The sequence below is a fragment of the Schistocerca serialis genome, chromosome 3 (genome assembly GCF_023864345.2).
Source record: "Schistocerca serialis cubense isolate TAMUIC-IGC-003099 chromosome 3, iqSchSeri2.2, whole genome shotgun sequence".
NCBI lineage: Eukaryota > Metazoa > Arthropoda > Insecta > Orthoptera > Acrididae > Schistocerca > Schistocerca serialis.
In genome coordinates this window covers 274,730,856-274,743,628 of record NC_064640.1, presented here as the reverse complement: position 1 = coordinate 274,743,628, position 12,773 = coordinate 274,730,856, and the positions used below count along the sequence as shown (strand labels likewise).

The window sequence follows — 12,773 nt, the reverse complement described above, 5'->3', positions numbered from 1 at the left end:
AATTTAGACTGGCAATGGCAAGAAAAGCATCTCTGAAGAATAGAAATTTGTTAACACTGAATATTGATTTACGTGTTAGGAAGTCTGTCAGGAAAGTATTTGTCTGGTGTGTAGCCATTTGTGGAAGTGAAACATGTATGATAAACAATATAGATGAGAAGAGAATAGAGGCTTTCGAAATGCAGTGCTACAGAAGAATGCTGGAGATTAGGTGGGTAGATCATATAACTAATGAGGATATACTGTATAGAATTGGAGAGACAAGAAATTTGTGGCACAACTTCACTAAAAGAAGGGATCAGTTGAAAAGACACATTGTGAGACGCCAAGGGATACCACCAGTTTAATAGTGCAGGGAAGTGTGGGGAGTAAAATTAATAGAGGGCAACAAAGAGATGAATACAGGAAGCGGATTCAGAACGGTGTAGGTAGCAGTAGTTACTTGCTGAAGAGGTGTCCACAGGATACAGTAGCGTGGAAAGCTGCACGAAACCAGTGTTTGAACTGAAGAAGAAGAAGACGACGATGAGAAACTGTGAACTTGATTAATGGATTTAACATTCCACACTCTGAACCACATGCCCTAGGTTAAAGTAAGTGCCATTGTTTCCCTTGACCTTAAGTTGTTTGCAGTACTGACATAGCAAGGCCATGTTGGCTAATGTTACACGGCCAGATCACTCATACATACTGTTGCTCCTGTTATTACTGAAAAGGCTGTACACCTTTTCAGGAACCACAGGTTTATCTGGCCTCTCCCCAGCTTCCCCTCCATTTCAGTTGCACTTAGTCCTGCTATCTGTATCGTTCAGGCTTGCAAGCCACCTCACTTTGCCAATGTCTATGGTGAATGGAGAGCATTAATTTCTAGAAAGCATTAATATTAGTGAGGAAAAAAGATTTTGTTTTCTAATCCTAAATTTAGCATTATATTTATTTATTTTCTTGCATAATACCTGTGAGAAATCCTGATTAATTAACAACTTAGGAGCTGGATACTGACAGTATTGTGGTGTTTTACTGTTTTTTAAAGACTTAATGGGCCAACTGTTGATTATTTAATTTTCAGGCATGAACTTGTTATTAAGTATGTACCGCTCATTTTGAAGTTTTTGTGCTCACCAATTTTTCGCTCCCTCAGATCAACGAGCTTGGAGAAAGCGGCAGCTGTGCTACAGGCTTGCTAAGCAGACACAAGCAAAAACAGCAGTCACTGATATTATTGTGCTAAGCAGGCTGAAAAAAGCTCCAGATGGGTTTTCACTGGCAGGGTAAGCATTTTTTTAATTGTAACTCATTCCATTTATGTAATTATTGAATTTTAGTTTGATTACTTTCATCTTTTTTTCCTGGTAAGTTTTCTGCTAATCACAATCTTTCTCTCTGTAATCAGACATGCTTGTTTATGTTGTGTTCGTGAACTAGTACCAAGTGGTAGTCACTGTTTCTGAACATTTTCCCATTTATTAGTAGTCATAATGTACACATTTTACGAAGCTTTCACTTAGTCCTAATCATCTGACCACATAATTTTACACAGTATGCTAAGAGTAACTAGACAAATAATTAGCGTATGTAGATAAAAATTGCTGTGCTTCACACTGAGTGGCAGAGTGTAACACTCTCAGCAGTTTAGATGATAAGTATAGTAATGATAATAAATCATAATAACTGAAAGTTTTAAGCTTTATAAAAGGAAATAGAAAGATAAGAAATTTGTAAATGCTGACAATAAATGACAACAAAGAGGCTACTAACTCAGGACAATGAGTTGAAAAGAGAAGTGAAGTGAAATAATAGTGTTCAGCAAAAAAATTGGGAAGTTAATATAATGCTGCAGCAAAGGAGCTGTTGAAATGTAGAGAAATTACAGGGGCATAATTAGAAAGGATGAAGTGAAAAAAATGTGTGTTGTTTCTTTAAATTTGAGAATAGAGAGGTAAATAGGAGGTAGAGGGGGGGGGGGGGGAGAGAGAGAGAGAGAGAGAGAGAGAGAGAGAGAGAGAGAGAGAGAGAGAGAGAGATATTTGAAAGGTGACAGACACATAGGGGAAAAAGTGTTTAACGAAATACGAAAAGTATGGACCATTTATGAATAGTGCTGTAGTTTTCTCCGCACCTAAATTTAACTAGATAGAGGCAGAAGCAGAAACAGTGGCTCAATATGAAACTTGCCCAATGCTGCTAGTTGCCAGGGTAGGCATCAGATGGGAGTGTGTGGTGTGGGACAGAGAGAACACACTGATAGTGCCTCAAAGTGTGTTCTGCTGCTCTCTATACAGAAAAGTTCACACAGCGAACTTATTACTTTCACACCATTATAATAATGAAAAGGAAAGTGTATTTTATTAAGCTTCTTGTTGCAGTTATGTATTGTTAGAAATTATTTCATGATCTTCAGTTACTCTGCCCTTGGGGGCTTGGCCATGAATGGCTGGTAATCGAATGGTGATTCGAGGTACCTCAAAGTGAGGGCTGGGCAGTGGCACCAGTGCTCTATAGCTTAAGCTGTGTGCATCCTTCCATAACAAAAACTGACATACTGTCTTTAGAGAAACACCACAATCTCTTATTATAAAACAGATTATTTTGTTTGTTTGGATTGCTTTAATACCCACAGCAACACCATGGGTATAGATGCTGTCTGTTGTTTGCTGTTTCAATCACATGGTTTTGTGATGTTTTCACCCTTTGATGAATCACTTGTTTTAATCAAGAATTTCCAAAAACAGTATTCTTAAAAAAATTGCATGCCCTCATTTTATCCCCCCCCCCCTTTCTTTTTATGTGCAACCATTAAAAATTTTCTGTTTGGTTTGATTTACTCTGGAAAATTATTTCATCTCAGTAGGATGACATTAACCCATGCTGATTGGAGCAACGAATTTTAATATAGGGAATTTTACGTTTCATAGTTTTTAGTAAGTGTAAAAGTTATTGATGATTGCATAAAATCAAAAGTAATACCATTTTACTTTTTAGGATGCATTTAGTATTCCTGAGAATATTTCCTTTATGGTATTTCTTTCTTGCAGTCTAGGTACAATGTGTGGTGTTATTGAACACAGTGCAATACAAATTCCTCTTGCTCCTCATCTATGGTCTGTGATGAAATAATTTAATACACTTTTCAGCAGAGTCATTAGCAGCTTTTGACTTCTTAACTATCCTTTCAACATCTAAATCTGAAGTGCTGCTCATCTGTGTTGAAGGGCTTTGTTGAATAAAACTAGGCTTTGTTGAATAAAACTAGTATATATAAACTAAAGGGTAGGGAACTGATCTGTGCTCTTGCGTGTCATGTAGTTGGCTAATGTTTTCTCTGAGTGGAGATGATGATAAATTAGGAAATGTAAATTAATGAATTAAAACTAATAATAAGTGTTAATCAGAATAATATTAAACTTACCACATAATGGCCCATCCAATTCTCCACAAAAAGGGAATATATATCTTTTCCATTTGTAGATTTTCCCTGTCTAAATTTGCCACCATTTTGATTTTAGTTTGTGTCTCTATTTCATCATCAGAAAGTGATAAGAGAGAGAACTGTTGTGATAAACAACCACAAATGATGACTAAATTTCCTTATAGCTGCTTTTGAAATCGTGGAATCTATCCTTTTGTGTGATCTTAGATCTTTTAAGAATCAGAGCTCCAGAGGAGGAGCTTTTACAGCTCCATTGCATTAAAGCCACAGTTTGACACAAAATCTTATGGGAGATAAGGAAAGGGAAGGTACTTTATTTCACTTTTGATAATATAACATCGCCAGAAACTTTAATTTTTTGACAAACTCCATCTCCTTTAAACCATACAACAATGGACTCTGACTCATCTATTTTACGATGATTCCTGGTCATAACAACAAATATACATAAATTACGACTGACCCATGGGTGGTTTTACACCTTGTTCACTTGAAATGTGCGACAAGCAATCACATCTGTGCTATTAAAACTCTCCATACCTGCAACGGCTTTCACTGTATCACCAGGATGCCGCACAATTGCAGCAGTGATCCAACCATTATCATGAGAAGCTGCATCATTGTTCACAGTTGTAAAGTTCAAAACACACCCACAAAAAAACAGGGACAGGCCATGCTGGATCACTCCTGCTACCACTTTACTGCTCATAGTAACTTCAATAGCATCAATGGCCTTATACACTGCCACCCAAGAACACCCAATTCTCCTCCTATAGCATGGTATCTCCATTCACCGTCCAATGCTGTTGCACATGCTGCTGCACAATGACTGATGCTGTGTTTACAGATGTTTATAGAGCATTGGCATGTGCAATATCAAATAAATTGCCCAAGTTGTATGTAAACTTCATGACACTTAAGCACATTTCGACACTTTTCCCAACTTTCTCTGCTTTGAATGCAAGTTGATAAGTCTTTGTGAAAAATGCTAATTAGTTCTTGCCAGAATTCTTGCTTTCTCCCAAATTAAAAGGCACTTGTGAACCACAGGATTAGCACTTTCACTAACATTTAATTTTATTTCGCGTGTGTTGTAAAATAAAATTGTCAGCATTTTTCTGTTTGATGGCAATTTGTGTCCAGTTCCTTGGTGTTTTATACCTCCTATTAAAACACACTTTCCTTGGTGCTACTTAATTGATGTGATATCTTAGTGATTGGAAAATATGAGTGACACAATCGGTAATAAATAAACAACTGACTGCACTGCTTGTGAGTGTACTAATAAGCTGAGGTGACAACAGCATTACATCTGTGAACAATGTGGAAGATCATGTTCGTCATGCAAGTTCACACTCAACTCGGCGTGGGTTACACAGCTTTGACCACAACAAAATCGTGTACAGACATTGTTATGGATCATTCAAACAATATATGACGGTGAGCACTCAAAAATATTGAAGTCAGAAAATAAGGGACACCCTAATGTATAGTTTGAAATGTACAGAGTAAGCATAAAGCCTCCTGCCAAGTACAGGCATTTATTTCTAAGGAACTATGCTGTATACAGCTATATGGTTTGTTGCAAATTGTAGCTTAACTCGTAAAGTTTCTATGGGAATACTTCATGTGCATGTTGCCCTTCAGTTACAGTAATTTCAGCCATGAGTAGTGTTTAAACAAGATGGTGGACTGCTACACTGAGAGTTATTTATTTGTCATTCTTGGATGACACCTTCCTTACAAATGGATCAGTAGAGATGGTCCCAACATCATGGCCATCATATCCACTAGACATTACCCCTTTTCACTTCTTTATGGGGTTACATTGAGGATAAAGTGTTTATTTCACAAGTTGTTGATGGACAGATTCTTACTGCACCAGCATAAGATGGTGTAGAGGTAGTGACAGAACAGATGTTGGCAAGTCATGGAGAGAGAAAGACTAGCTTTTGCACATTATACTGACACCAAATGGAGCACATGCGGAAATGTACCTGTAAAAGACTCAGAGTGAAACTATCTTTTGCAGCAACCCACCTAGCTATATCTAACATAGTTCCTTAGAAATAAATTGTTTGTTATTGGCAAAGGAATTTACACTCACCCTTTTTCTTTCCATTCATATGTGACAAATGTAAAAGTAGCTACCTGGTGAAAGGTGCCTTGTGGGCAGTATGGACAATGTGGATACTGCCAAATCACTGTTCTGTCATGTGACCTAGCATGTAAATGTTTGTGTAAAAGTTGGATGGGTTCCTGTGGTAACCGATACAATTGGGCAAGCCGTGTTACATTTGATTTTGAATTTGAGAATGGTGCCTGTGAACCAGAACTGTCATAAAAATCCATCTTGATGAACAGCAAAATCCATCCTTCCGTAGTTAAGCGTAGTGGTGAAACATTGGGTGTCACAGGGAGTGGGGATCTTGACTTAACTGCATTTCTGAAAAAAGGAAAGAAACTCTGTCCCAAGAGGAGCTGTGAATTAGTTGGGTAGTAGAGATAAAATGGTGCTAATGGCTAACATCTAGAGAGCCTGCCTCAAGTCAGTTGCACTAGACTTCCTAAGGTATGTAGGGCTAGGCCAGTGTATTTCAGTTGCTCCTCATGAGATCGCCATTGGACCTGGTAATCAAAACAAAATGTTGTCAGCACAGGGAGTCTACCTCTTGCCAATACTAACACACAACCAGTTACAGTAATAGTAGATGATTGTTCTCCAGAACAGTTGTCTTCAAAGGTGACAGAGTGCAAGTATGTCAGAATACACTCATGGTAACAGAGATGATAGTTCATTTGCAAAAGTCCTCCATTTTACAGCCAGAAATATTTAGGAGGGCTTTCTGGTAGTTTGAAATCTTTGAGGGGGCTACTGAATGGAACCCATTTAGTTGAAAGAAGTAAGCCTCAATGGTTACTACCCCGTTAAATTAAAAATACTAGGAAAATATCCCATTATAGGGGAACTTCACTATAGCTTCAATTTTATCAGAGACAGAATAACATGCACATATTGTTAGATCTGGAGGGGAATTGAGAAAGGGATGGAATATGAAATATATGCAGCATCATGAAACAAGTAAACACAAAGTTTGGAAAAATATGTCGACACCACATTCCAAGATAGCTTTAATAAATTAAAGCGAGGTGGATCAGCAACACGGCAACCATTCAGTGTGAAGTAAGGACTGTAATAGGTATGCAAAGGATAGAAAATAAAATAAGAGGGTGGGGGGGGGGGGGGACATAACTGAAATTTGCTACACTAATATCATATGCTGACACAAGTGAGCCATTTAAAGCAGTGCAAACCTCAATGTTTGCTATGTTGGTTGTCTCTACCCTCATGAAAACTACTGTGTTGTTAAATAGTGCACAAATGAAAGATGGTGCATCATCAATTGCCCCTGCAAGAAAAGAAAACTGCCTCCATCAAATGGCAGCAATGTGTAGCCATCGTGACCCATGCCACCTTCTCTGATAAAATAGAGTGAGTGTAAACAAAGGAAAACATGCACTGAAGAAATAAACCTTGAAATCATCAAAGCAGATCTCTCTTGTGTCTGATGGAGATGGCATTTGCTGTCAAAATGTGTGCCACTGAAAATAATGGTGTGACCTTCATACTTATCTGTATGAAACCATAGAATCTCCCCGAGACGTTGGGTAACTCCCCCCTCCATTCCTCCTCCTCGGAGATTGCAACCCTCATAACCTGCTATGGTACTCTGCTAAGACCAATCGTGTAGGTTGAATTGTAGGAAGCCATATCCTCATAGAGGGCAAAGAATACACCTCAGCATTGCAACAGGATCAATGTGAGCCATTGACCTCTCCGTCTCACCTGCTCTTGTGTGTACTGCTCGGTGGGGAGTCGATAATGATTTACTGTGTGGTGGCTACTCCCTTCTATGAAACAGCCTCCCCAAAAGGAGGCTGCGTAAATGGATTCTTAGCAGAGACTGCCAGTTGATTGTGTCTCGTCACTGAGTGTGTTAAGACATGATGAACCACACAGCCATTGTGATTCACCAACATTAAACTGTATACTTATATGGATGTATGGAATCCATATAAGTATATAGTTCTGCCAATACCGGCCATGACCGTCTTCTTCTGTGAGGATGCACGCATATTCCCCGAACTCTTATGGGACTTGGTAAGAATGTCTTCCACGAGTAATGAGTGTGTTGGGGTGGGACACAGTGAGCGTAGTGTGTGGACATACAAGGTGAGAATGTGAGTCTCGTGGGAGGCGTGCACGAGATAGTCCCTGCAGTTGCACTATCCTCTGTGCCCTTGGTGGCTCAGATGGATAGAGCGTCTGCCATGTAAGCAGGAGATCCCGGGTTAGAGTCCCGGTCAGGGCACACATTTTCACCTGTCCCCATTGATATATATCCATGCCCGTCAGCAGCTGAAGGTGATAATATAATTCTAATAACACTAAACTGCTTCTCCAACAATGTGGGAAAATCCACCGATGTTTTCTTCATGTGAGAGGTAAAATCCAATATATTTGTGGTGCAAAACAGCCACAGGACCTGATGGTGTTCATTATGCTAGTTATTTCGCCTTACTGAGGCACTGAAGGGGTGCTACTTGATTGTTTTATTAAAATCTGAGCTCACTAACAATATCCTAACATTTGGATGGAGACAATAATGCTTCCCCTATTGAAACCTGGCAAGAACCATATTAGTCAAAACAGTTGACAGATGGTCAACAGATGCCTCATAGAGGCTCTTGAATGCCGAAACCTGAGCTACTGTGAATTTGGAGGTTCTTTCTCCACTCCGAATAACTTAACCCTACTGGCAGAGGGCATATGGGCATACTGCGCTACCCCTGTTAATTTAACCCTAGTGGCAGAGGGCATACAAGAGTCAAAATAACTTTGTTGTTTTTTACCTGGTATAGACGTGTTTCTAGATGATTTAATGAACTTCTGCTTGTTAGCAGCCTTACAACTGTAATATACTAGGTACAGCTGACCATGGCAGGTCTACAAAATTAGTCCTAGGCCAGTTTTAGGTTTTCACTGAAGAAAATTATTTGTATCTTTGCATTCGTGGAGGATGGGAGGATTAACTCTCCCTGCAGTCGTGGTCCAGTGAGACAGCCGTCCTTGCTCGTGTAAGCCAGACCTGCTTAACAAAATTGAAAGGGTTGGGGGTCTTAATATGTACGAGACGTACATAATCAAGAAATATTGCTTGTGAGGAAAGGCTTCTTTGTTAATTTCACGAAATGCACATGCTCATATTCAGCAAAGTCACTGATGACAATGGTGCTGAGTGACCTAAAGGTGATCCACACAGCCCCCCCAGCAACAACCAGACATGATCAGCCTGCTCATGAAATTTATATGATTTAATAGTATTTTGTTGAGTGTTTTCAGACCACATCATCTGTCTGAAATAGGAAAGCATACAGCAGTTCATTGCTTGCTACACACTTATTCTAGAAATCCAATTCAGAAAATTTTCTTAACAGTATGAGAGGATAGTGAGAAAAACACCATATACTAATAAATGTGAAACCTAATAAAATGAGAAAAATCTTGATGAATTTAAACTAAAACAAAATCTTCACCACTGTCATTTCCATGACAGTATTTTGCTTTTTGGTGGTATGGAGAGAGTTGTTTATGAAATGTTGGAATTTTTACAATTTTAGAACAGTTCCCCCAGCATGTAACTTAAAAAGTGATATTATTTTATTATGAGAGTGTGCCGAAAAGTAACACCTCCAAATTTTTCGTGTGAAAACTCTTAAAGCTTTTTAAGTGAAAGAAACATTATTAACATTCTACATCTCTCTTCCTCATTCTATGTATTTATTTCTCAAAATAGCTACCCTGGCAATGAACACATTTCTCCCAATGATAATCCAGTTTGTTGATACCATCAATTTAGTATGTTGGAATCCAGTGACAGAGCCGCAACCTCACCTCTGTTTGCAATGAGTGCTCACTATCAGTATGAAGTCCTTGAAGATGTTCTTTAAGTTTTGGAAACGTATGAGAATTTGATAGGGCCAAGTCAGGACTGTATGGAGGATAATTGATAGTGAACCCAAGGCATCGGATTTTGCAGATTTGCAGTGCTCGTGTGCAGTTGGCATTTTAGTGCTGAAGGAGAGGGTGTCCACGTGTGGATGAACTCTTCGAATTCGAAACTCGATTATGACACATTGTTCTCACATGCTGGCATAGTTTTGTTAAACACAGTTAATTTACACTCTACAATTTGGAGCCTTCTAAAGATGTAGAATTTTAATAAAATTTGTTTTATTTGAAAAGCTTTAAGAATTTTCAAAAAAAAGAAATAAATAAATAAATAAAATTTAAAAAAATTGGAGACATTACTTTTCAGTATGCCCTTGTATTTTTCTGTATCTGAAATACTATCATAAAACAATTCCATTACACAAGAAATGTAATAAAATATAACTGAACTCCATAACGACTAAGAAACTCCAGAATGAATTTCCACTCTGCAGTGGAGTGTGTGCTGATATGAAACCTCCCAGCAGATTAAAACGGTGTGCTGGACTGAGACTTGAACTCAGGACCTTTGACTTTTGCACACAAGTGCTATGCCAACTGAGTTACTTAAGCATTACTCATGACCTATCCTCACACCTTTACTTCTGCCAGTATCTTGCATGTTTTAAACTGCCATAAAGTTTCATATCAGTGCACGCTCCCTTATGGAGTAAAAAATTTGTTCTGGAAACATCCCCTAGGCTGTGGTTAAGTCGTGTCCACAAGATAATCATTTCTTTCAGGAGTGCTAATCCCACGTATTTCATGGGGGAATTACTATGAAGTTTGGAAGGTAGGAGATGAGGTATTGGTGAATATAAAGCTGTGAGGATGGGTTGTTAGTCATGCTTGGGTAGCTCTGTTGGTAGAGCACATGCCTTTGTAAGGTAGAGATAATATCCCGAGTCCAAGTCTTGGTGCTGCTCAAAGTTTTAATCTGCCATGAAGTTTCACTAAAAAACCCTCTTGTGCTTTTTGTAGTTTTACGAATAACTGCAGAAATGTTTTGTTTTCAGACATGAAATTAGTAACTCAGTCTAAGGTAGAAGGATGGGATCCCGGAAAAGAAGCATAATTACCAACCTTAATCTCAATAAAAATTGCATTATAAATAATCTTATATTGCATAGAGGTATGAATTGTCGGTTTTCCCAGCACAATAACAAAATCCTGCAGCGACATTTGATTGCAAACATATTTAGGCAATGTGTGGATGCTATAGTGCGTATGGCTGCAGTACAGGAGTTCAGGCAATTTTGATTCGTGCACTTTTGTTCCTGTGGAAACCACAGTAGTTCATGCAAAAAAAGGGGCATCATGTGGATGTACTGTAATATTATTATTGTTACATCATCATCATCATCATCGAGTGAGTGGTTATTATATGTAGGTTGTACCTTAAATTAATTACATATTTTACACTGGTTTACAATTATATAACTGAAGTTCATGTAGTACAGTGAATTTATGTGATCATAATGCCACTGTAACGCAGTTCACTATTTATATTATGTATTGTGTTAAATTTAGTTGTTTTAGTTTTTTTTTCTGTTACAGGGATATAAATGGAATGACCGTTTGTTTTAAAATGAGGTTCGGGCTTACTCAAGAAATTAATAAAGTGCCTACAGCTGATCTTTTTCTAAGGTAAACATATGTGTATATTTCTGGTTGCCCAAAAACTCAGATCAGGTAGTTTTCTCACTTTTAGTGTGATGCTGTTTGTGAAAATTACAACACTGAGAAAGACATGTGAGTCAGATATAAATAATACCACAGATGGTTATGGTTATCAGTTTTGATCGTGCCTATGTGTGTATGTCACTTACATTGTGACAAATACTTGAACCTAAGGGTCTGATGAAAGTAATAGAATCTGGCACTTTCAAAGTTCATGGTCTTTAGTACCATACATCACTGTTTATAATTTTAACAAAGTATAGGCTGGGGTGGCCATTTGTTCTGGTAACAAATTGGAGAACCTAGGAAGCCCCATCTATGTCTGTGTAAGCCAGTGTTTGTGCTCTTCTGCAAGTTTGTTGCTAACATGTGGAGAGGCAATAAAAAGCAGACCAGGAAGCCAGCACAGAGTCTCATTTCGCTGTCTTTTAGCCCAATGTCCAAAATCATTGTTTCATTCCTGTACACAGGTGCTTGTGTACCAAGAAATTCATGATCTTAAAATCCCGTGTCACCTCTGATGTGAGAGTGAAATTCTAAAATAAGTATGTTCCGATCCATGTTGGGTTATGACAACAACAGTCACATAAAAATGTGAGCATTTAAATGAGCTATAGTGCTGCCCAGCTTTCCATCACTACATTCCACTTGTTCCACTGTCAATACATTGATATCGTTAAAGCATAAAACATTCAAAAGATTTGTGTTAATTACTTTGACACTATTTGCTAGAACTTATTTACTTTACAATATCCATGACATAAGAGCAAGAATCATCATAGTAAACAATGATACTGGGGAGAGCTTCTCTTTTTGATACATTTCTCAATAGAACATATCAGAGTATGTTCAGCATCATCAAGCTCAATCATTCTTGGTAAAATATAGTCAGCACAAGCTATGCCGTGGTTACAAATAGAACAGTGATCCAGAAAGTGCAGAATAACTTTATTTTTGTCTATGCTAGGTATGCTGTGTCATATTTAATGGGCATAATTTTCACATGTGTGTCAGTAATACTTTTCATTATGGCCTGTTTCATTGTTTTAAGCTGTATACACTCCACTAGTTGTATTTTTGTTGTTACTGTGCATATCTGAAGATGGCCATTGCTGATGGAAAACAGTAGCCTAAGGACGTAACAAGTTTGTGATCATAGACAGAAATAAAGAAATTTATTCTAAATATATTCAATTTTGTGACTTGAAGAACTTTTTGATTATACATTATGTGCAATTGTTTCACTAATCACTGCTTGAGATCATTTTAAATGGATGTGAGTCACTAGATGCAAATACCACGTAGCTATGGCTTATCTAAATGCATGGCAGAGACAGGATGTCTGCACAATGATCCAGAGGTGCTTAGTGCACTGTGTCAGATGGCACAGTACCACTGCAAAAGAATGGAATGGCAGCTGTTGGCAAGACACACTATACAGGTATTGCCCCAACAGAAGCTGAGAGAGTGGGGTGTCGCTTTCATTAACTGGTTCAGCTTGCCCTCTATTTAGTGATGTAATTTTTCTTATGCACTCTGCAGTTGGTTACATCTTAATTCTTTATCTGTCTATGTTAATGAAAAAACAGTGGAATGTACAACATAGTCATG

General features: G+C 38.1%; 1 protein-coding gene and 1 non-coding gene across 4 annotated transcripts in view; both read left to right on the top strand.

Annotated features, from left to right (window-relative positions):
- Positions 1–12,773, top strand: part of LOC126470050 (multivesicular body subunit 12A-like) — a 51,062-nt gene that overhangs the window by 12,247 nt on the left and 26,042 nt on the right. For all 3 annotated transcript variants that reach the window (XM_050097552.1, XM_050097551.1, XM_050097553.1), the window contains 2 exons: positions 1,142–1,271; positions 11,040–11,129. In XM_050097552.1, coding sequence (XP_049953509.1) covers positions 1,142–1,271; positions 11,040–11,129 — 220 coding nt within the window. The remainder of the gene's footprint in view (positions 1–1,141; positions 1,272–11,039; positions 11,130–12,773) is intronic.
- Trnat-ugu (transfer RNA threonine (anticodon UGU)) lies at positions 7,729–7,803 on the top strand. The gene has a single exon. It is a non-coding gene; the product is annotated as a tRNA-Thr (tRNA).